The sequence below is a fragment of the Bubalus kerabau genome, chromosome 1 (assembly GCF_029407905.1).
Source record: "Bubalus kerabau isolate K-KA32 ecotype Philippines breed swamp buffalo chromosome 1, PCC_UOA_SB_1v2, whole genome shotgun sequence".
NCBI classification, from domain to species: Eukaryota; Metazoa; Chordata; class Mammalia; order Artiodactyla; family Bovidae; genus Bubalus; species Bubalus kerabau.
Genome location: NC_073624.1, coordinates 129,202,256 through 129,225,015, shown reverse-complemented (window position 1 = coordinate 129,225,015; position 22,760 = coordinate 129,202,256). Strand labels below are relative to the sequence as shown.

Sequence of the window (22,760 nt, the reverse complement as noted above, 5' to 3'; positions counted from 1 at the left end):
GAAATGAATGAAAAGGTTAATGTTCCGCTTTCCATTTTTTTGTTTGTTATTTCTGTCTGGTACACGTGATTAGTATATATTGAGGGAAAACTAGACCAGATGTTTGCTCGTGCCAGATGTTTAGATAGACCAAATTTCTCTCTTCCCTTCATAATTGTCAGCTGAGAAGCCGTGCCTTTGGTCACGGTCCGTTTCCTTTTTGGCTTGCGACTTTGGATGGAACACTTAGCAGCTTTAAGTGGTCCTGCCAGCTGGTGGGCAATAGGACACCCTCCAGATTCTTGATTCACGTATTTGAATATCAGGTGTGTACTCTGGTGACCATGGGAGGCTTGGCTGTCTCCTACCTCCTGATCCTCTGCTCCAAACCTCTCCTGGGCTCTGCTCCCCAACCTGAGCCTCAAGCTTGCTGGGTAGGTAAGTCAGAGATGCCAAAGACATGATGATGATGTGATTTTTGCACACATCCCACGTGTCAGGCCAAGTGCTAAGTGCTTCAGATGCATCATCTCATTTTAAACCTCAAAACAGTGATGAAAAATGGCCATGATTAAGCATGTCTTTCTTTTGCATGTCTGCTTTCAGCTTCCCCCGGCCTCTTCCTCATTTCCTTTCTCCTTCCCTCCTTCTCTCCCTCCTTCCTTCCATTGAAGGGGTTTTCTAAGGCCAACAGGGTTTCAGAGGTCAGGGAAACATGTGAACTCCACTTACTCTCTGCAGACTTCATGTTTCTTGCTTCCTCAATTGGGGGTCAGGTGGATGATGGAGCCTAATAGAGATCGTGCCCCAAAGAAGGAGGGAGGACCACACACCATGAGCCACAGATGAAACTTCCACAATGAGTGGGCTGCCCTTGGTCCTAACAGCAGAGAGAAGCTGAGTCAGGCATCTGCTGTGGTTTTGCCCGAATCCAGAGACCACGTGTGTCTGTCCACTCAGCTGTTCAACTCCCTGCAGTAGCCTGAAATCAGACACCTCGGCAACCTCCAACCTAGGCACTGAGGGTTTCACGTCCCAACCAAAGAGAAGAAGAGGAGGAGAGCTGAGGGTCTAGGAAAGGCCCCTCTGCCCACTCACCTCCATAGATTCCCGTTGCCTAAGCCCTGTTCATGTCCACCCCACGTGTGTTACTTTCTGTCTTCTCGTCTGGTAAGAATGCCTTTGATAATCAGATGAGTCCATCAATGAAATGTTTGATTTTACAGGAGTTCTAATCACTGCCTCCTTGCATGGAAGGCTGCCCCTCCCCCTCCTCATCACTCTCAATTCACAGATAGGATGCTAACTGCGTTCCCTGGTCCGTCTTAGCCCCAGTGACACCAGCCATGTGCCTCTTCCTGTGATAATGAAGGAAGAGTGAAGTTGGCAAGGACTCATCCACAGATACTCCTGTCTATTCCCGACATGCCCATGGCGGACTTAGGTTGTGTTTTTCTCTGTCATATGTTTACTTCTCCAGGCTGGATGCTAGCCTTCTTGAATGATGAACTCATTTGAAAACTACAAGATGGCTTTCAAAAAATCTGTAGCTCAGAATCATAAAGCCGAGGGTGGCAGTTTCCCCAATTGGACTCGTAAGTGGAGTGTCTGATGGAGGAGGAAACTTGGGGTTATTTGTGAAGACATCTCAGATGTCCACTGTCTGGGTACCCAGGATTATGTGTGTGTGTGTGTGTGTGTGTGTGTGTGTGTGTGAGTGTGTGTGTCTGAACAACTGTACATCATAAGTACTTTCCATAAGAACCATGTTGCTTTAGCTCATGACACACTCTTGGTCTGAGGCCCTGGACGAGGACCTGCCCCGATTTCTTCCAGCAGCATCAGCCCAGCCTGGCCTCCAGGAAACCCAGAGGAACCACAGTGCTTTCATGTGCATTTCTCAGAAAGGATGACGCTTTCTCTCTGACTGCCATTCTTTCTCACCACTGAGATCCCGTCCTAGCTAGCATTGAGATTCCGCTAGCATTCTGCTCTTCTCACTTCCCTCTTCCCTCCGGTGACCAAGAGGGAGCATTTTAGAACGGCTCCAGTGGGTGCATTAAACCTAGCAGGAAATACAAATGATACCGCACATGGGGATTTCACGTGTCATTCGTCCCTGACAGTGATTTACTTTAGGAGATGAAATTTTAAGTCTTTCAGGCTTTGGGCTCAAAACCTTTCTTTCTCTCGGCAGAGTATAATATACTATATGGTGACATCCCCCAAACTGTTCTCCTGGATCAGAAACGAATCACTTCTGAAGACCCTGCAGCCCTTTGCCAAATGGCATTACATTGAGCGTGACCTTGCGATGTTCAACATGAACACTGATGATGACTTCGTCCCATGTCTCCAGGGAATCACGCGAGCCAGCTACTGCAACGTCTATCTGGAGTGGATTCAATACTGTGCCCAGAAAAGGCAAGAGGTAGGTAAGGGAGGTGGGGCTGGAGGACGTGAATATAAGTTAAGAAACAAGGAGCCTTGTAAAGACCATCTCTTTCTTATACTCTGTGTGTGTGAGTCACTCAGTTGTGTCCGACTCTTTGCAACCCCATGGACTGTAGCCTGCCAGGCTCCTCTGTCCATGGGATCCTCCAAGCAAAAATACTGGAGTGGATAGCCATTTCCTTCTCCAGGGGATCTTCCCAACCCAGGGATCCCAAACCCAGGTCTCTTGCATTGCTGGCAGATTCTTTAGCATCTGAGCCACCAAGGAAGCCCTGGTAGACTATAACAAAATAGAGGAGAGAAAGGACACCAGTATTTGAACAAATATTTATTTAGCAGGTAAACAAAATGAAATGGAAAAATTCATATATCATGTCTCCAAGAAAGGCACCTTGAAAGTACATTTTCCTTTCTACTGTGCTCAGAGTTGGTACAGTGTTAAGCCTTGATCATGGCTTTAAAACTCTGGACACTTCTTTGTTTAGGGTTTCTTTTTGAGATTTCTGAACAGAGTATATATGGGCTGAAATGCAGAGGATTTACTAAACCTATTGAATTGCGGACAAGCCCATTCTGTTTAGCAATCAGGTTGGTCCAAGCTACTCGGTAGTTTTGTCTGTATATCTGTGCATTGTTGCTCACATGCTGAGGATGCTTCCGAAGATGAATACAGCCTCTTAGAAATGAAAGCAAGGAAAATGACATCTTATAAAAGGAAGACAAGGAAGCAGGCAGGAGCAGAAAGGGGAGGGAGGCCAGCGGAAGGAGTTTGTTATCTCTGCTTCTCAGGATTTGGAAAGCTTCTCATGATGTGTTGTTGAAGGAGATGGTAGATCCAAGTTAAAAACTGCCTTCTCAGCAGCTGATGAAGTGTGCTATGTGAACTGGTAAACCAAATTAGGATACTAGCCCAGGTCCTTGGCCTTTCATGAGTGATTGAAAGCAGGTGGGAGAGAGTCGGTGGCAGAATTGGTCCTCCAGACGCAGCCGGGAGAATGTGTGCTGAGATTTTAACCCATGCGGAACCTCCGCTGGTAGCTGAAATAGTCAAGAGTCTATTGCTGATCCTGGCTAACCCCACAATGAGGGCACTCTTCTTTCCTCAGCTAGCTCATAAAAATGAAATTATCTTGCTTTGCTTGCAAAAGATACTTTAACTTTTAAGTTCCTTCCACATCTTCCCCCGCTCCTCTTCTTAAGCTTGGATGAACCACTTCATTTAATTGTTGATTATGGACTTATGGTCAGTTCAGTGGGCTCCTCATTATAGAGAAACAAAAACCCCTCATTTGCACTTGATTCCTATACTTCTATTTCTGCTGGTGTACCTGTCACCCTGCATTGGACAGGGTTAAGGTGGGCATTGGATAGGGTTAAGGTGTGCCTTGGACAAGGTTAAGGTGCAAATTCATTTGGTGGCTCAGACAGTAAAGAATCTGTTTGCAATGCAGGGGACGTGGGTTTGATCCCTTGGTCAGGAAGATCCCCTGGAAAAAGGAATGGCCAACCCCCTCCAATATTCCTGCCTGGAGAATCCTATGCCTAGAGGAGCCTGGTGGGCTACAGTGGATGGGGCCATGAAGAGTCAGATATGACTGAGTGACTTTTACTTTCATTTGACTGCGAGCTCTGACCATCTTCCTGACCCCTGACCATCTTCCTGACCCAAGGTGGCGTATTCACAATTCCAGGAAACTAGGCTTACAAACCACACGTTAGCCCCTTTATTTCCCTAAAGTAACTTCCCCATTTAAATTTGTTTTTGTGTCCAACCTCCAGAGAAACTGCCTCAGGAAGCAGAGTTTACCATCCTTTGGGTCACTGTGGGCGGACCCAGGTGACCATGGTGGCTGCCTCGTGGAAAACCTCTGCATTTGTGGTTCTGTGTAAGTGCATGCCAGACCCCACATGAAAGCTGAATGAACGTCTTTGCTCTTCCAGCCCTTGAAGCCCCTAGAAAGTGACGAGGACTCTCCTCTGGTGACTCTGTCCTTCGCGCTCTGCATCCTGGGGAGGAGAGCTCTGGGCACCGCAGCTCACAACATGGCCCTCAGGTACCCAGGGAGACAGTTGGCACAGACACCAGTTGGCATTTTATGTGCTGGACAGACTTTTGTCCATCATTTTCTTTAAAGTTGGACTGCCTCTACTTCTTCCAGAGCGTTCTCTCTCTAATAAATCATGTTGGACCTGTGAGAAGACTTTTTGATCATGGTGATCTTTTGGGGAATTAAATGTGAAAATGGTATTAATAAGGAACAGTCAAAGCCCTGGAATTCTAAGCATAGGGCCTTCTATGTTACAAGAGTCTTTGCACATTTTGAGGGGAGATTAAATGAAATCATGCATATGTCAACTGAAAAATCATTCGCAACCTTAAAGTAGCAAATGTTTTATTTGGTGGGAATGTTTAGGACACTGGGCCCAGGGGACGGCATCTCAGTAGCCCTGAGAAGCTGCTCTTAGGAGGCAAAAGAGGGAGTCAGGCTATATACAAGTTGGCAACGAAGGGGGCCGGTAGCCTGAACATCAAAGATTATTGTTAAGTAAGGAAAACCAGATATCAGATTAAGGAATTTAGTGTTCTTCTATGTACGGGAAGATGCAAAAGTCTGGGATTATTAAAGTCATTTCTTTCATATGCATCTCAGCTGTCTGGGGCCAGCATCCTGCATTTTTATAGAGGTGTTTTACAGAGGTATTCTTCTCTTGCTTGAATTCCCTTTACGGCTCACCAGCTCACACTTGGGTGCAGGCGTGCTAAGTCGCTTCAGTCGTGTCTGAGTCTTTGTGAGCCCATGCACTGTAGCCCACCAGGCTCCTCTGTTCATGGGATTCTCCAGGCAAAAATACTAGAGTGAGGTGCCATGCTCTCCTCCTGAAGGAGGGAATCTTCCCAACCCAGGAATCAAACCTGTGTCTCTTATGTCTCCTGCATTGGCAGGTGAATTCTTTACCACCAGCCCTGCGAGGGCTGTAACTGCTGGTGACTGTGACTTTCTCAAGTTCCGCCTGTAGGAAGTGGTGCTGCTTGTCAGCATGGCTCAGAAATTCATATTTGGAGGGCTGGGATTGTGGATAGCTATGACATTTCTTGCACACCAGTATGGCAGGAGATATTCCATTTCATACGTATGAAGTGCCTATGATATTCAGCAGAATTAATGTTCAAAAAATGTTAGTTCTCCTCCCATTTTTTTTTTCCCATAAAAGGAAATGGTTACTTCTGTGCTTTAGTCCAGAGCCTGCTCTGCCCTGACTCTACGGGGCTTTGATGACTGGGTGTTGCTTCTCCTGTTTTTTCAAACTCTCTTTCTGCTGGATCTTGCCCCCTTGTATGTTAGCAGCCCAGGTTTCTCTTCTTAAACAACAAAACTATTTTGAGTTTAATTTTCAGTTCTCTCCTGGCCTGTTTACCCTCCTTGACCCTCTACCCCTCAGGTCTTGCCTTCACAAACAAGCCCTTGAACTTGAATCACAAATGAAGTTGTACTCATTGTGCCCCCCACCCCCCCCCCCACCCCCCATTTCCTTCTCCAGGGAAACAGCTCTTGTGAATTTCATCAGTCACCTTCTCATCACTCCAGTCAGTGACCATTTCACAGACTGCCCCTTTGGTATTTAGCACTGTGGGCCAGATGTTCTGGATTCTCCCTGTCCATTAAAGGCATCTTGATTGGTGCACACTAGTCTCCCAGGGTCTTGTAAATATCCCGAGGCCCGAGCCCTACCGCAGGGCAGAGCCCTCATGTCAGGACCCCTGCAGGTGGACCACGCAACAGGACGTTTTATTGTCCCCTGGGAGCATCAGCGTGCAGCCAAAGCTGAGAATCATGCAGATCCAGGGAGCTTAAAAAGAAAGCGTTCTTCTATGTAATGGTTTCTCCTTTCCTTGGGCTTTCTTCAAGATTTCTGAGCTGTATTGCTGAACCTGTGTTCTGCAAAGGGGTCCTTTTGATACTCTACTTGAGTGCATTTGGGGGTTATTAGGTACGATAAGCTTCTTAAGGGCAAAATCCACTTATGTGCTTGTTTAACAATCCTCACAAGGAGGGGCCATTGAATAAACAATTCTGAGGGGACATCGGAATGCCCTTCCCGCAGGGGGTAGCTGAGTCATCCCCAGTGGCGAGCCATGGGCAGAATTCATCCCAGACGTGTGTGCAGTGGTAAGGGGTGAAGTGGTGTGGCTGGCAAGCCCTCACCCTTCTCTGGAGAGGAAAAGGTGAGAACTGAGGCGGTTAGGATTCACGACAACTAGTCTTTCAGCACCCACACCTCAGAATTTTACAGATTTCTTCATAGGGGAGAAGTGCTCACTGATTATTGTGTTGGCCTGTTCTAGAAAATACTCTGGGGGAGAACTGGCCTGCTTCTACCCCGTCTCTTCCCTCCTACCTGACCTCCTACTGTGTGCTGTGCTAAGTTGCTTCCATCATATCCAGCCCTATGAACTGTAGCCCAAGAGGCTCCTCTGTCCATGGGATTCTCCAGGCAAGAACACTGGGGTGGGTTGCCATGCCCTCCTCCAGGGGATCTTCCTGACCCAGGGATCGAACTCACATCTCTTATGCATTCTGCATTGGCAGGCGGGTTCTTTACCACTAGCACCACCTGGGAAGCCTCATACTGCTGCTGCTGCTGCTGCTGCTAAGTTGCTTCAGTCGTGTCTGACTCTGTGCGACCCCATAGACGGCAGCCCACTAGGCTCCTCTGTCCCTGGGATTCTCCAGGCAAGAATACTGGAGTGGGTTGCCATTTCTCATACTAGATGCAAGCAATTCCCTTTGTGGTCATCTGGGACTGAATTCAAAGATTGAGAGTCTAGTAGAAGGCCCCTTCGTGAGCTTTGTAAAACAACCTACTATAAATATTGTAAATAGGAAGTACTCTTCGAGAAGGGCTTCAGAAGATTCAAGGCTCTATATCATAAAATGAGTCTTCATACATTCATAGCACCCAAGCATCATTTTTTGGATCGATGGAAAGTTTTTTTTTAATGAATTTAAAATTTTCTTTACAAATTGCAAATAAAATGCTTCAGCGATTTCACTTTTTGCATTCCCATCCAACATATTTTCACTTCTTTGATCTTGTTTGTGTGACTTGTTCCAATATTTCTGATCCAGGTGTTTCTTGCTTGGTCTGCTTTATTTATTTTTTCCTTGATTGAGCACCATGCCTAGCAGCTGCTTTGTTAACCTTGTTTTGATGGAATTTTTCTTTGTTTCAAAAGCTTCTCATACTCCATGTCAGCTCTGCTTGTTCCAAACACAGTGATGAGATAAGTCTGGGAATAATACTCTTGGTATTCTAGGGAAAGATTTGATTATCTGAGGCCGATTCACTCCACTGAGCGGTCCCATACTGTAATAAAATCCTACAATGCATTTTCATTTCGGTCCTTGACGTACTAAAGATATATGTTAGACGCTGCCCTGGGCTGGGGGTTGGAGTCTAAGTCCACGAGGTTCTGATGTATGTGGAGGTATTGTGGGGGGCAGGGAGGGGCACAGAATGAGCGGGAGCTTGGAGCAGGGTCCCCACCTCAACTCCAACCAAACAGCTGTGCTAGAGTTCAAGAAATGGTTTTGCTTGTGAAAAATGGTTTCAGAGCTCAAAAATTTTTTTAAACATAAATTTCTATGGATACAGTCAAACTGCTTTCCAAAACTGCCCCAATTTCTATCCTCACCATGAATATTTTGCCATAACTTGACTAACAGTGAATAATCTTTTTTAATTTGTCTAGCCTAATGGGTTTAAAAAAAAATCACCTCATTCTTATCTGAATTTGCATGTCCATAATTAATAAGGAAGTAAGACTCTTTTTAAGGATTTATTGGTCATTTTTTTTTCTGTGAAGTGCCTGCCCATGTGTACGTTCTATCCACTTCTGTGAGGTTGTTATTGTTGTTCAGCCCCAAGTCGTGTCTGACTCTGTGACCCCCAAGGACCGAAGCACGCCAGGTTTGCCTGTCCCTCACCATCTCCCAGAGTTTGCCCAAGTTCATGTCCATTGAATCGGTGATACCGTCCAACCATCTCATCCTATGTTGCCCTCTTCTCCTGCCTTCAAATCTTCCCCAGTGTCAGGGCCTTTTCCAATGAGTCAGCTCTTTGCATCAGGTGGCCAAAGAATTGGAGCTTCAGCTTCAGCATCCGTCCTTTCAATGAATATTCTAGGTTATTTTCTTTAAGATTGGCTGGTTCGATCTCTGAGCTGTCCAAGGGACTCTCAAGAGTCTTCTCCAGCACCACAGTTCAAAAGCATCAGTTCTTTTGCGCTCAGCCTCCTTTATGGTCCAACTCTCACATCTGTTCATGACTACTGGAAAATCCACAGCCTTGCCTGTATGGACCTTTGTCAGCAAAGTGATGTCTTTGCTTTATAACACCCTGTCTAGGTTTGTCATAGCTTTCCTGCCAAGAAACAATCGTTTTCTAATTTCACTGCTGCAGTCACTATCTGCAGTGATTTTAGAGCCCAAGAAGAGGAAATCAGTCACTACTTCCACCTTTTCCCCTTCTATTTGTCAGAAGTGATGGGACCAGATGCCATGATCTTAGTTTTTTAAATATTGAGTTTTAAGCTGTTTTTTTTCACTCTCCTCTTTCACCCTCATCAAGAGGCTCTTTAATTTCTATGAAGTACTTGCTGGTTTTTAGAAGCTATTCCCATATTAAGATATTAATATGTGTTAAATGTTTTCTGTCAAGGTGCTCTTGTCTTTATGGTGGGGCTGCTATGCCTCATTTTCTTCTCAGGTGACATTTATTTTATCTTAAAGTATTTATTTATGTATTTATTTATCTGTGCTGGGTCTTAGTTGTGGCATGCAGGATCTAGTTTCATAACCAGGGATCAAACCCAGGCCCCCTGCATGGGGAGTGCAGAGTCTTAACCACTGGACCACCAGGGACATCCCTTCTCAGGTGAAATTAGACCTCACATTTTATAAAAACCTCAGCTGGAATTTTGATTTAGATTGTATTAAATTTACAGATTAGCTTAAGAAGTAAATGGACATTAGTCAATAATATGCTGTCTCTGGAATCATTCAGTTTTTTAAATGTCTCTCAGTAGCAGTTTATCATTTTATGGAGATTTGTAATACTTAGAAGATTTGATCCTAGATATTTTATAGTTTTATTGTGACCATGAATAGACTCCTTTTGTCCCTATCACATTTTCTAATGGCTATTGCTGGTTTACAGGAAAGTTATTTCTTTTTTCATATTGGTCTCATTCTGGGCACCTCTTACTGAACTCTGTTATAAGCCTATTATTTCAATGGCACTTTCCTGATGGTCCAGTGGTTAAGACACCACCTTAAAATTCAGAGGGTGCAGATTCCATCCCTCGTTGGAGAACTAAGATCCCACATACTTCACAGCCAAAAGACCAGAACATGAAACAGAAGCAATATTGTAATAAATTCAATAAAAATTTAAAAAATGAACCACATTTTAAAAAAATCTTTAAAAAATATTATTTATATTAATCCTATTTGATTCTCTGCTGGAAAGACATATCTGCACATAATGACAGTTTTGCTTTTTCTTTTCCGATGGACATCACTCAATTCTTGCTACACTGGCTATGACCGCCAAGTGGAGGTGGGCATCTGTGTTAGCTTCCAATTGCTGCTGTAACGACTTACCACACTTAGGTGGCTTACAGCAACATAAACTAGTGGTCTTACAGTTCTGCAGGTTGAAAGTGCAAAACAGGTGTCACTAGGCTAAAACCCAGGTGTCAGCAGAGCTTCGTGCCTTCTGGAGGCTCTGCGGGAAGAATCCGTCCCCTGCTCAACAGGCTGCCTACATCCTTACCACGCCTTCCTCCATCTTCCCAGCCATCTGTGTAGCATCTTCCAGTCTCTCTCCAGCAAACTCTGTCTCACCTACGTCTCCCTTTTACATATGAGGGTCCTTACGATTACACTAGGTCCTCCCAGATAATCCAGGAAAATCTCCCCCTTTAAATTAAAGTGCTCAATTTAATTACATCTGGAAAATTCCTTGTGCCCTGTAAGATAACATATCCACAGGTTCCAGAGAGTAGGACATGGGCATGTTTGAGGGGCCATTGTTCTGTTCAGCACAGCATCCTCACATTAATCCAGACATTCATGGGCATAAATGTCAAATTTTAGCATTAAAAACTAAGCTTTGTTTTAGGCTTCTATTAGACAATTTTTATCAGGTTAGGAATTTCTGTCTCTTCCTCGATTGCTAAGACTTTTTATCAGGAAAGGATGATGAATTCTTTGAAAGTGTGAGGGCTTACATTCAGATGAAATTATTCTTCTTAAATCTATCAGGTGGGCCAAAAAGTTTATTCAGATTTAAGTACCAAGACACATTTTTCATTTTCACCAAGAGCCTTATTGAACAATATATTCACTAACTGAGCCAACGTTTTAGCCAAACTAATGTTAGTGTAATTGGTAATATTAACAAATTCCTTCATTAAAACATCCTTTTAATTCTGAGATAAGCTCTGATTGGTCATGATGCATTGCTTTTATGCAATGATGAATTCACTTTGCTAATATTTCATTCAGTATAGCTTTATTATATATTCAAAGTAGGAGTGTCTCATCATCTGTGTGTGTGTGTGTGCACGCACTTTATCCTCATACAATTTTAACTCAGGAGTATACTCTTACGTGTACTCTCTGAGACCAAACAAACAAACAATATCATTCTCACATATTTAATGTTAAGGAGTAAAAGGTGATTTTTGAACACTGATTCCCCAGGTAGGTCTTACACAGCAGGCTAGCAGCAGTCACAAGCTCTGCTCATTTGATGGGTTTCTGGGGGACATATTTTAACTTCACAACAGTGACATAGCTTTGACAGGCTATCCTCAAGGAATAAAAGCATGTACATGCAAAGTTAGAGAGAAAGAGTAAGTTGAGAATCAGCTTAAACCAAATGCAAGTGAGCAAGAGTACAAGTATATAAAATGTCTTCAAGTAAAATATCCATATGTTTAGGGAAATAGAATGAGTTAATAAGGATGTGACAACCAAAAGCTGATAATGGTTTTAATTTGGAGTTTGGGGCCTTTCTCCTTTGTAGAACTGTGTCTCCTACTGAATAAAAGCATACATATATAAAGGCATGTTTTAGGAGGAAGTCAAAATAGTTTCAGTGACCCCAGGGGCGAAAAGACAGCTTGGTGACTGCCTTCCAGTAAATTGGAGGGGATGAGTAGATCCTAGTTGATGTCTGTTTACAGAGATAACAGTGAGAAGGTGGCTGTACTTTACAGCAGCATCATGTTTGCTTGAAGAAGAAAGTTTACTGGCTCTTGGAATACATAGGCTTCTAAGAGGATAGAGGGCAGGAGGAGAAGGGGGCAGCAGAGGATGTGATGGTTGGATGGCATCATCGACTCAGTGGACATGAGTGTAAGCTAACTCCAGGAAGCAGTGAAGGACAGGGGAACCTGGTGTGCTGCAGTCCATGGGGTCACAGAGTCGGGCATGGCTGAGCAACTGGACATCAATGGAGGATAGAACATGTCAAGATAAATGTGAGCTTGGAAAATGACAGAGAAATAATGATGATGTTCTGTGCTAGAGGGTGAGAGCCCTGAAAGATGACCTCGTGGCAAGAGGTCACTGTCACAGTCTGAGGTCACATCAACCATATCCCCACCCCTCCCACCCAGAGTGGACTAAGGAAAGCAGTGTTATTCAGGAATCCTATACATCATCTTAGTTTCCTTTCTCCATCTTCTACCGGATATGAGTCCCCACATTAGGGCCAGATGTCATATTGGATCATCTTGCAGACAAGACTGAGGTTTGTCTGACAGACTGGGGTTCAGTTCAGTTCAGTCACTCATTCATGTCCAACTCTTTGTGACCCCATGGATTGCACCATGCCAGGCTTCCCTGTCCATCCCCAACTCAACTCAGAGTGTGCTCAAACTCATATCCATTGAGTCAGTGATGCCATCCAACCATCTCATCCTCTGTCGTCCCCTTCTCCTCCTACCTTCAATCTTTCCCAGCATCAGGGTCTTTTCAATGTGTCAGTTCTTCACATCAGGTGGCCAAGGTATTGCAGTTTCAGCTTCAGCATCAGAGCTTCCAATGAATATTCAGGACTGATTTCCTTTAGGATGGACCGGTTGGACCTCCTTTCAGTCCAAGCGACTCTCAAGAGTCTTCTCCAACACCACAGTTCAAAAGCATTGATTCATCGGGCATTCAGCTTTCTTTATAGTCCAACTCTCACATCCATACATGACAACTGGAAAAACCATAGCCTTGACTAGATGGACCTTTGTTGGCAAAGTAATGTCTCTGGTTTTTAATATGCTGTCTAGGTTGGTCATAACTTTTCTTCCAAGGAGCAAACGTCTTTTAATTTTATGGCAGCAGTCACCATCTGCAGTGATGTTGGAGCTCAAAAAAATAAAGTCTGTCATTGTTTCCATTGTTTCTCCATCTATTTCCCATGAGGTCATGGGACCAGATGCCATGATCTTAGTTTTCTGAATGTTGAGTTTTAAGCTAACTTTTTCACTCTCCTCTTTCACTTTCATCAAGAAGCTCTTTAGTTCTTCTTCACTTTCTGCCATAACGGTGGTGTCATCTGCATATCTGAGGTGATTGATATTTCTCCTGGCAGTCTTGATTCCAGCTTGTGCTTCTTCCAGCCCAGCATTTCTCATGATGTACTCTGCATATAAGTTAAATAAGCAGGATGACAGTACACAGCCTTGACATACTCCTTTCCCAACTTGGAACCAGTCTGTTGTTCCATTTTCAGTTCTAACTGTTGCCTCTTGACCTGCGTACAGATTTCTCAGGAGGCAGGTCAGGTGGTCTGGTATTCCAATCTTTTTAAGAATTTTCCACAGTTAGTGGTGATCCACACAATCAAAGGCTTTGGGATAGTCAGTAAAGCAAAAGTAGATGTTTTTCAGGAACTCTCTTACTTTTTGATGATCCAATGGATGTTAGCAATTTGATCTCTGGTTCCTCTGACTTTTCTAAATCCAGCTTGAACATCTGGAAGTTCACGGTTCATGTACTGTTGAAGCCTGGCTTGGAGAACTTTGAGCATTACTTTGCTAGCATGTGAGATGAGTACAATTGTGTGGTAGTTTGAGTATTCTTTGGCATTGCCTTTCTTTGGGATTGGAATTAAAAATGACCTTTTCCAGTCCTGTGGTCACTGCTGAGTTTTCCAAATTTGCTGGCATATTGAGTGTGGCAATTTCACAGCATCATCTTTCAGGATTTGAAATAGCTCAACTGGAATTCCATCACCTCCACTAGCTTTGTTCGTAGTGATGCTTCCTAAGGCCCTGTTGACTTTGTGTTCCAGGATGTCTGGCTCTAGGTCAGTGATCACACCATCGTGATTATCTATGTTGTGAAGATGTTTTTTGTATAGTTCTGTGTATTCTTGCCACCTCTTTTCTTAATATCTTCGGCTTCTGTTAGGTCCATACTATTTCTGTCCTTTATTGTGCCCATATTTGCATAAAGTGTTCCCTGGGTATCTCTAATTTTCTTGAAGACATATCTAGTCTTTCCCATTCCATTGTTTTCCTCCATTTCTTTGCATTGATTTCTGAGGAAGGCTTTCTTATCTCTCCTTGCTATTCTTTGGAACTCTGCCTTCAAATGGGTATATCTTTCCTTTTCTCCTTTGCCTTTCACTTCTCTTCTTTTCACAGCTATTTGTAAGGCCTCCTCAGGCAATCATTTTGCCTTTTTGCATTTCTTTTTCTTGGGGATGGTCTGATCACTGCCTCCTGTACAATGTCATGAACCTCCGTCTATAGTTCTTCAGGCACTCTGTCTATCAGATCTAATCCCTTGCATCTGTTTGTCACTTCTGCTATATAATTGTAAGGGATTTGATTTAGGTCATACCTGAATGGTCTAGTGGTTTCCCCTACTTTCTTCAATTTAAGTCTGAATTTGGCAACAAGGAGTTCATGCTCTGAGCCACAGTCAGCTCCCAGTCTTGTTTCTGCTGACTGTATAGAGTTTCTCTGTCTTTGGCTGCAAAACTATAATCAATCTGACTTTGGTATTGAGCATCTGGTGATGTCCATGTGTTGAGTCTTCTCTTGTGTTGTTGGAAAAGGGTGTTTGCTATGATCAGTGCGCTTTCTTGGCAAAACTCTATTAGCCTTTGCCCTGCTTCATTTTGTACTCCAAGGACAAATTTGCCTGTTGCTCCAGGTGTTTCTTGACTTTCTACTTTTGCATTCTAGTCCCATATAATGAAAAGGACATCTTTTTGGGGTGTTAGTTCTAGAAGGTCTTGTAGGTTTTCATAGAACCATTCAACTTCAGCTTCTTCAGTGTTACTGGTCGGGGCATAGACTTGGATTACTGTGATATTGAATGGTTTGCCCTGGAAACGAATAGAGATCATTCTGTCATTTTTGAGATTGCATCCAAGTACTGCATTTTGGACTTTTTTGTTGACTATGATGGCTACTCCATTTCTTCTGAGGGATTCTTGCCCACAGTAGTAGATATAATTATCATCTGAGTTAAATTCACCCATTCCAGTCCATTTAGTTCACTGATTCATAAAATGTCAATGTTTACTCTTGCCATCTGCTGTTTGACCACTTCCAATTTGCCTTGATTCATGGACCTAATAGTCCATATTCCTAAGCAATTTTGCTCTTTACAGCATCAGACTTTACTTCCATCAGCAGTCACATCCACAACTGGGTGTTGCTTTTGCTTTGGCTCCATCTCTTCATTCTTTCTGGAGTTACTTCTCCACTCTTCTCCAGTAGCATGTTGGACATCTATTGGCCTGGGGAGTTCATTTTTCAGTGTCCTATCTTTTTGCCTTTGCATACTGTTCATGGGGTTCTCAGGGCAAGACTACTGAAGTGGTTTGCCATTCCCTTCTCCAGTTTTGTCATAACTCTCTACCATGACCCATCCATCTTGGAGGGCCCTACATGGCATGGCTCATAGTTTCCTTGAGTTAGACAAGGCTGTGGTCCATGTGACCAGATTACTTAGTTTTCTGTGATTGTGGTTTTCAGTCTGTCTGCCCTCTGATGGAGAAGGATAAGAGGCTTATGGAAGCTTCCTGATGGGAGAGACTGACTGAGGGTGAAACTGGGTCTTGTTCTAATGGGCAGGGCCATGCTCAGTAAATCTTTAGTCAAATTTTCTGTTGATGGGTGGGGCTGTGTTCCCTCCCTGTTATTTGACCTGGGACCAAACTATGGTGGAGGTAATGAAGATAATGGTGACCTCCTTCAAAAGGTCCCATGCACACACTGCTACACTCAGTGCCCCCGAGCCTGCAGCAGGCCACTGCTGACCCATGCCTCTGCCAGACACTCCTGGACACTCATGGGCAAGTCTAGGTCAGTCTCTTGTGGGGTCACTGCTCCTGAGTCCTGGTGCGCACAAGGATTTGTTTGTGCCCTCCAAGAGTCTGTTTCCTCAGTCCTGTGTAAGTTCTGGTGGCTCTAGGGTGGGGTTAATGGCGACCTCCTCCAAGTTGGAAGCTCAAAAATCAGCATCAAGATTTTACATTCAGGAGAGCCCAAGAGTTGTGGGAAACCAAGATTCACCTCTTGTTTGTGCTTGTGCACACACTCACTTGCTCTGAGTCCCAGCACAGAGGCAGCAGCTTGGAGAACACATGGATCATCCAAGAAGATTCATTGATTAATTTCAGGACATATGCTGAGTGGAAGGGATCTGGTGGGACTTTCTCAGGGGACAGAAGTGTTGGCATGTGCCTTTTCCCCCCTCTCCTTCCACATTGCTCACCAGGTGCTGGTTGAGGTCATTTCTGTCATTCTCTGCTACTTAGCTGACACCATGCACCCTGTCCTGGAGTCCTCTGAGGTCCAGCCTTGCCCAACCTGCCAACAGCCCCCTCAAAGCAGCTCCCATCCCAGGAGCCTTGCCCTGTATATCACCATGCCCAGAGCAGTAACAACCGTGCCTGAAAACAGCCCTGGGGCCAAGCACCACCCATCAGCCACCCATAGCAATCATGACCCAACCACAACAGGAGGCGCATTCAGCCCACATTCTGGTGACCTGGGGGAGCTGTGCCATTGGGCCCACTGGACACCTGCTACATAAGGTCACATTTTCAAGGCTAAGAGATGTAGCTGATATACCTAATACACAGAAACAAGCAGAGAGAGTTGAATATAATGGGAAAGAATCTGAAAGAGAATATATATGCATATATACGCACACACACAGATATGGGCTCCCCAGGTGGTGCAGTCATAAAGAATCTGCCTGCCAATGCAAGAGACACAAGTGACATGGGTTTGATCCCTGAGTGGGAAGATCCCGTGGAGCTACAAGTGGTAACCCACCCCAGTATTCTTGCCTGGAGAATCTCATGGACAGAGGAGCCTGGAGGGCTACAGTCACGGAGCTGCAAAGAGTTGGACATGACATGACACACACACATATATATATATAGTTGAATCATTTTTTTGTACACTTGAAACTAACATTAACTAAATTAATTATACTCTAATTAAAATAATATAATTTAACCCTCCCCCCAAAAAAACCTGATAGGCAAAAATGCGGACAAAGGGTATCTTTCAAATGAAAGAAGACAAACCCCAGGAAACAAATTAAATGAAACTGAGATAATCACTGCAGCAGATAGAGAGTTTAAAGTAACAGTCATAAACATGCTCACTGAAATTGGGAAAAGAATGAAGAACACAGTGAGAACTTCATCAAAGAGATAGAAAATACAAACAGCCATTAAGAATCCCCCTCTGTGGGAAAGCCTTCTCTTACCCCGGTCTGGGGCACAGGTCCTGTGCCGAGTTCCCACTCCATTGCTTCTCTGAAATGTCTGGATGTCTTGAGGAAGCATCCAGGTTCTGGTTCCCTGAGTCTCAGACCTCCCTATGCCCCAGAATCACTTGGGGATCTTGGTCAGAATATAGACCCCAGACCCCATCTCACACATGCCAGCTTAGAATCACTGGGAGCCGGTTCTGGAAATCTATTTTTATTCTGAGCAGTTGCCAGGAGGTCGTTTCTTCCACAGCCAGCCTGCTCCTGGTCCAGCAGCCTCCAGAAGCATCTTTCACCAGATAATAACAGTTGATCCCATTGATATAGAGGCCCAGAAGTACTAAAACGTCATGAAGCCAAACATACTTTTAAAAATCTTTTCATCAAATCTTGTCTTTTAACTACTTCTCACTTGGGAATTATTATTTCTCAATATAGCTGGCATTTAGTTGAAACCACACCCCTGAGATTCTTTCACCATGTGATTACTCTCCAATGATTATCTGAGTTTCTACAAGATAAACGTCCTTTGTTTATATCTGATGCCCATATTGCCTGGACATTCCAGTTCAGTGAAAATCAGAACTGATCATAGTGAACATTGATGATGCACTCCATGGGTTTTGGGAACAGTGCTAAGTGCTTGACATGAGTTGACACATTTCATTCTCTCTCAAGGCATGAAAGAGGGTGAGGTAGGTGCTATTGTTGTTGAGTCGCTAGGCTGTGTCAGACTCTTTTGTGACCCCATGGACTGCACCCTGCCAGGCTCCCCTGTCCATGGGATTTCCCAGGCAAGAATACTGGAGTGGGTTGCCATTCCCTTCTCCAGGGGATCTTCCTGACCCAAGGATTGAACCAAGGTCTCCCACCTTGCAGGCAGATTCTTTACCATCTGAGCCACCGGGGAAACCATACACCAATTTAAACCTTGGAAAATAGCTCATCACTGACCTCAGGAAGGTAAGGTGGGGAATAGTTCAAGACTTACACATTCATGGTATTTTTACTGTGGGGTCAACTGAAGCCTTTGAAGAGATCAGTCCATTCTAATACAACCTCTGAGCTAGTCTTTAAGAAGATGACTCCAGTTACATGTTTTTAAAGAGACTCTGTGTTTCCTGGAGAGGTGGGTGGCAGGAGGGAGGTATGCTCCTTCAATGTCATGTGTGTGCTAAGTCACTTCAGTCGTGTCTGACTCTTTGTGACCCTGTGGACTGTAGCCCACCAGGCTCCTCTGTCCATGGGATTCTCCAGATAAGAACACTGGAGTGGATTACCATGCCTTCCTCCAGGGGATCTTCCCAATCCAGGGATCAAACCCACATCTCTTAGGTCTCCTGCATTGGCAGGTGGGTTCTTTACTACTAGGGCCACCTGGGAAGCCCTTCAGTGTTGCACGAGATGCTAAATATCTGTTCCCACCTGTCTCATCCTCTTTCTAAACTCCTTTCTGGCCTGTTTCCTCTTAAATGAAAGGGTTTTAATACTATATCTTATACAGGCAACCATGGGAATGAGCTGAGCTGATGGAATGGAAAGCATTCAGTAATACACAAACCACCAGAGAAATGTAAGGTATCCTTTCTGTCTCACTTCTAGTTGCTCAGAGCTGGTGCTTTTTAAAAAACAATATGTTCACTGAAAGATTATTTATGAAGTGTTAGTGGTTTTAATATTTGTGTAACTTAAAATTCTGAGATGCCCTTGAATAATACAGATATCTACAATACTCTCATATACACAAACTACTATATTTCCTGGTACTGAACATAAAAAGACTGCTCTAACTTCCACCCATAAAACATTAATCTTTCAAAACCACACCTTTAGGAGTTCACAAATTCTTATTTCTCCCGAGTTTTTAAAAATTATATTTAAACCTTCTTTAAAAAGGAAGCTGAAATCCTCAAACCAAAAGCCTTAATCTGCCTTTCACAATGTTTATCAAATCATCATGATGTACATTTTATTTATTTTCTTTCAAGTTGGATATATGATTTTGTTTTTATAATTTTAATTTTTTTGACCTTTTAAATACTTAAAAATTGTGTCAATTACACCTCAATAAAGCTGAAAAAATTGAAATCAAATACAAATAAAGCCTTAATCTGAACGAATTCTGAAAAATAGATCAATGAAGAGGATCTTTTATTCATCCCACAGAAAAAATACATTTAGTAATTTTCGCCTGAAGAAAATATATCTTGTATTTAAAGAACTCAAAGATTAGTTGTCAGGAGTTGCTTTTGGACAATGATCAATAAGAGCTTATCAACAGTAGGAAACTGATACCAAGGACCATCCCGTCTTGCATGGGTTACTTTCTGTACTTCCAGCTCCTTTAGTGGTCAGGAGTGATGGGATCAACCATGCATGGTTGGGGGATCCCACAGAAGAATGAATCATGTATGAAACACGCTGCCTCTCCCACAGTGGAGATGCTCTCTGAGCTAGGATACTAACTTACTCACTCTCTAAGAATCTCCATTACTAATTAGTAAGCATGGGAAACCCAGCCTGCAAATCACGGTTGTTCGCATATGTTCTCCGAGGTCTCCATGTAAAGCAGTGCCCTGCAGCAGAAGGCTCTTCACGATGCCCATCTGTAAACATACAGTATACGAGCCTGTTTGGGCATTAACTTGAACATATCAATCCCTCTGGAGAGTCCACTGGGAGTCCTGCAGAAACTATCCCAGCATTAGAGTTGTTTCCATCTGAATCCCAAGAGTCATTAACACTGGATCCAAGATAATGAACCAGTGTCTAGAACTTAAAATCTGTATCTTTAATCATAATGGGCAAGGTTTCTCAGCAGCAGCATTATTCACATTTTAGGCTGTGTGGCTGTTTGTTGTGGGGGACTGTCCTGGGCGTTCCTGCCTGGCCTCTACCCACTGGGTGCCACGAGCACTGCCCTGCAGCTGTGACATCCAGAGTGTTTCTGGATGTCGTCAAATGTTTCCTGGGACCAGAATCCCCATGCACTGAGAGCCAGTGAGAGGGTACAGGTGAGAACTGGGCTGAGTTGGATAGGGTCATAGGCAACATCTGGCTAGACTCGAGCCCTGAGGACTCCTCTGTGGATAAAGAAAGATGCCGTAAAACAGTGAAAAGAGGAGTGAAAACAGCCTTCGCTTCAGCTGGCCATTCTCAAGTTGTCACTGCTCTGTGAAAGGTGATGGGCGAGGATGCTGAAATGGGCGGGACCCATTAAAGCATAATCTTCATGGAGCTAGAGTTTCTGCCAGGGCTGCAAGCAACAGCCAGAGCTTCAGGCCAGAAAATGACTGTTTCCAGAACGGTTGTGTACATCTGTGCTTAAGTGCTGATGGCCCCGACCTCCTATCTGTACTCACCACCAATGGTTATGTCATCATAGAATAGGGAACAGGGTCAGGAACCAGAAAGAACAGGAGTAAGTTCAAGCAGAGTGTCACAGAGACTCAGCTTGGTGGTGGCTGGTATCTGCTAGGGGTGTGGAGTGACTCTGAGCAGAAGCTGAATTGTCCTTTCCAACACACGTGCACACATACAAACATGCACCCTTGTACACGCACACACACACACATGCACGTCACACATAAACGTGTGCTCATCTCAAGCACACACATATACACATGTGCACTCATGTACATGCACATACACACACACGCACATACATACACTCAAATATGCGCCACACACGGACAGGCACACACACACACATGTACACACACTTATGATGTTGAGATATTATGCAAGTGCTAAGTGTGTGGAATGTGGGTTAACACTGCAGAAGAGGTGCAGAAGGCTGGTCCCAGAGCGTGTCACCAGACAATCCTCAGTGCAGGGGCAACCCTGTCCATTTGTGTGGGGACGGGGCAGGGCAGGCTCCAGAAGAAACCTGGCCCACATATAGTCATGTGTTAGAGACGCACATCCGCATGTAGAGAACTGGACCGCAGCACTGAGATGAGCCTAGGCTTACATGGTACCACATTTGTGCAAAAAACTGCAATATTCTGAATAAAGATAGCACTAAGGGGCCAAGTGTTGGCTGTTCTAGTCCCCACAAAGGCCAACATTGAATAACTCAGATGTAACCCTGTTTCCCTGCTCCAGCTGTTGGCCTCAGGGTGGGAGCCTGTCATCTCTCAGTAGAGTCTTAACAGAATAAAGCCTGGTGATTCTGCAAGTCAGAAATGCGTGGGGGCCACCTGGAGACCTCTCCTCTCCTCAGAGCTTCCCAGCTCATCACATTGCTGCCTTCTTCCTCATTCTCCTGAAGATAAAAGGCAGATAATGAAACACCTTATATTTAGGATGCCTGTATCTTTAAGGTACTAGGAGTAATGCCCCACAGTCTAAGGGTAGTACCCTAAATCTAGTGAAATTCTAATTCAGGCTTTGTTTTCTGCATGGAGACTCATTTTTTAAAAAAATTTTCATTGACATATAGTTCATTTACAATGTATTCACTTCTGCTATACAGAAAAATGTATATATACATTCAATTATATATCTATACATTCTTTTTTAATATTCTTTTCCATTATAGTTTATCACAAGATAATGAATATAGTTCCCTGTGCTATACAATAGGACCTTGTTGCTTCTCCATTCTATATATATATATATATGTTAGTTTGCATCTGCTAATCCCCAATTCCAGTCCTTCCTTCCCCCAACCCCCTCCCCCTTGGCAACCACAAGTCTATTCCCTCTCCCCATGATTCTGTGTCTGTTTCATAGATAGGTGTGTGCATTGAGACTCGTTTTAATGTAATAGCAGTAAGTCTCATAATGTGTCATTTTCCTCTGAAAATAGAAATGATCAGTAAAGCATCTATCATTCTGTCAGTAGGGGCCTGAAATGGGCTCCTATCACTTATCGAGGTCCCATGGAAGGGCATTTTCTAGACTGGGGAATCAGGTCTGTGCTTGCCTTGCATATGCCGTCAAAGGATGGGCTGAATGCCTGGCTCTTCTCTTCCATCTACCTAGGCATCTCGGCAGGTCCCTTCATCTCCCTCTGCCACTGTCCTCAGCCCTACATCTAGAGGAGTGATTTCTCTAAACCTGTGTGCTAGCAGCCTGGCATGCTTCTAATCCTTTCTAGAAGAAACCCCACCTACTTTTAGCCCTCTTTTTAGTACTTACTGCTATCTGACGACAGGGGCATTTTGGTCCATTTTCAATGACAGCAGTTTGCACTGTTTTAAACCTCCCTCCCTTCCCCTGTTGCATCCTTGCCCTGCCATCCACCCCTCCCCTCCCAGGACCGCAGGCAGCCCCAGGAAGTCTTTGTTCTGTGTGGGGACAGCCTGTCCAGGACGGCTGCCTTCTGAAACTCTTCCTGGAAGGCTCTGGGCTCCTCAAGACTCTGGCACCTGCCCCACCTGCCTAGACCCATTTCCCACAGTCATCTCTGACCTTGAGCCTCAGCATCCCTGTCAATGGAGTTCTGGAAGGAAGTTAACTATCGTGGTGCATTTTGCAATCACGTGCTCCAATAGCAGTCAGCGGAACTAT

General features: G+C 44.2%; 1 protein-coding gene across 2 annotated transcripts in view; it reads left to right on the top strand.

Annotated features, from left to right (window-relative positions):
* PCNX2 (pecanex 2) overlaps positions 1-22,760 on the top strand; it is a 299,231-nt gene that overhangs the window by 254,062 nt on the left and 22,409 nt on the right. The window contains exons 1-3 of one of the 2 annotated variants that reach the window (XR_008717111.1): positions 842-1,149; positions 2,177-2,410; positions 4,375-4,620. Coding sequence is in view for 1 of the 2 variants with exons in the window: in XM_055588352.1 (XP_055444327.1) it covers positions 2,177-2,410; positions 4,375-4,487 (347 nt within the window). In the remaining variant the exon portion in view is untranslated. Of the gene's footprint in view, positions 1-841; positions 1,150-2,176; positions 2,411-4,374; positions 4,621-22,760 lie in introns of those variants that run through there. The other variant, XM_055588352.1, reaches the window with a different exon arrangement.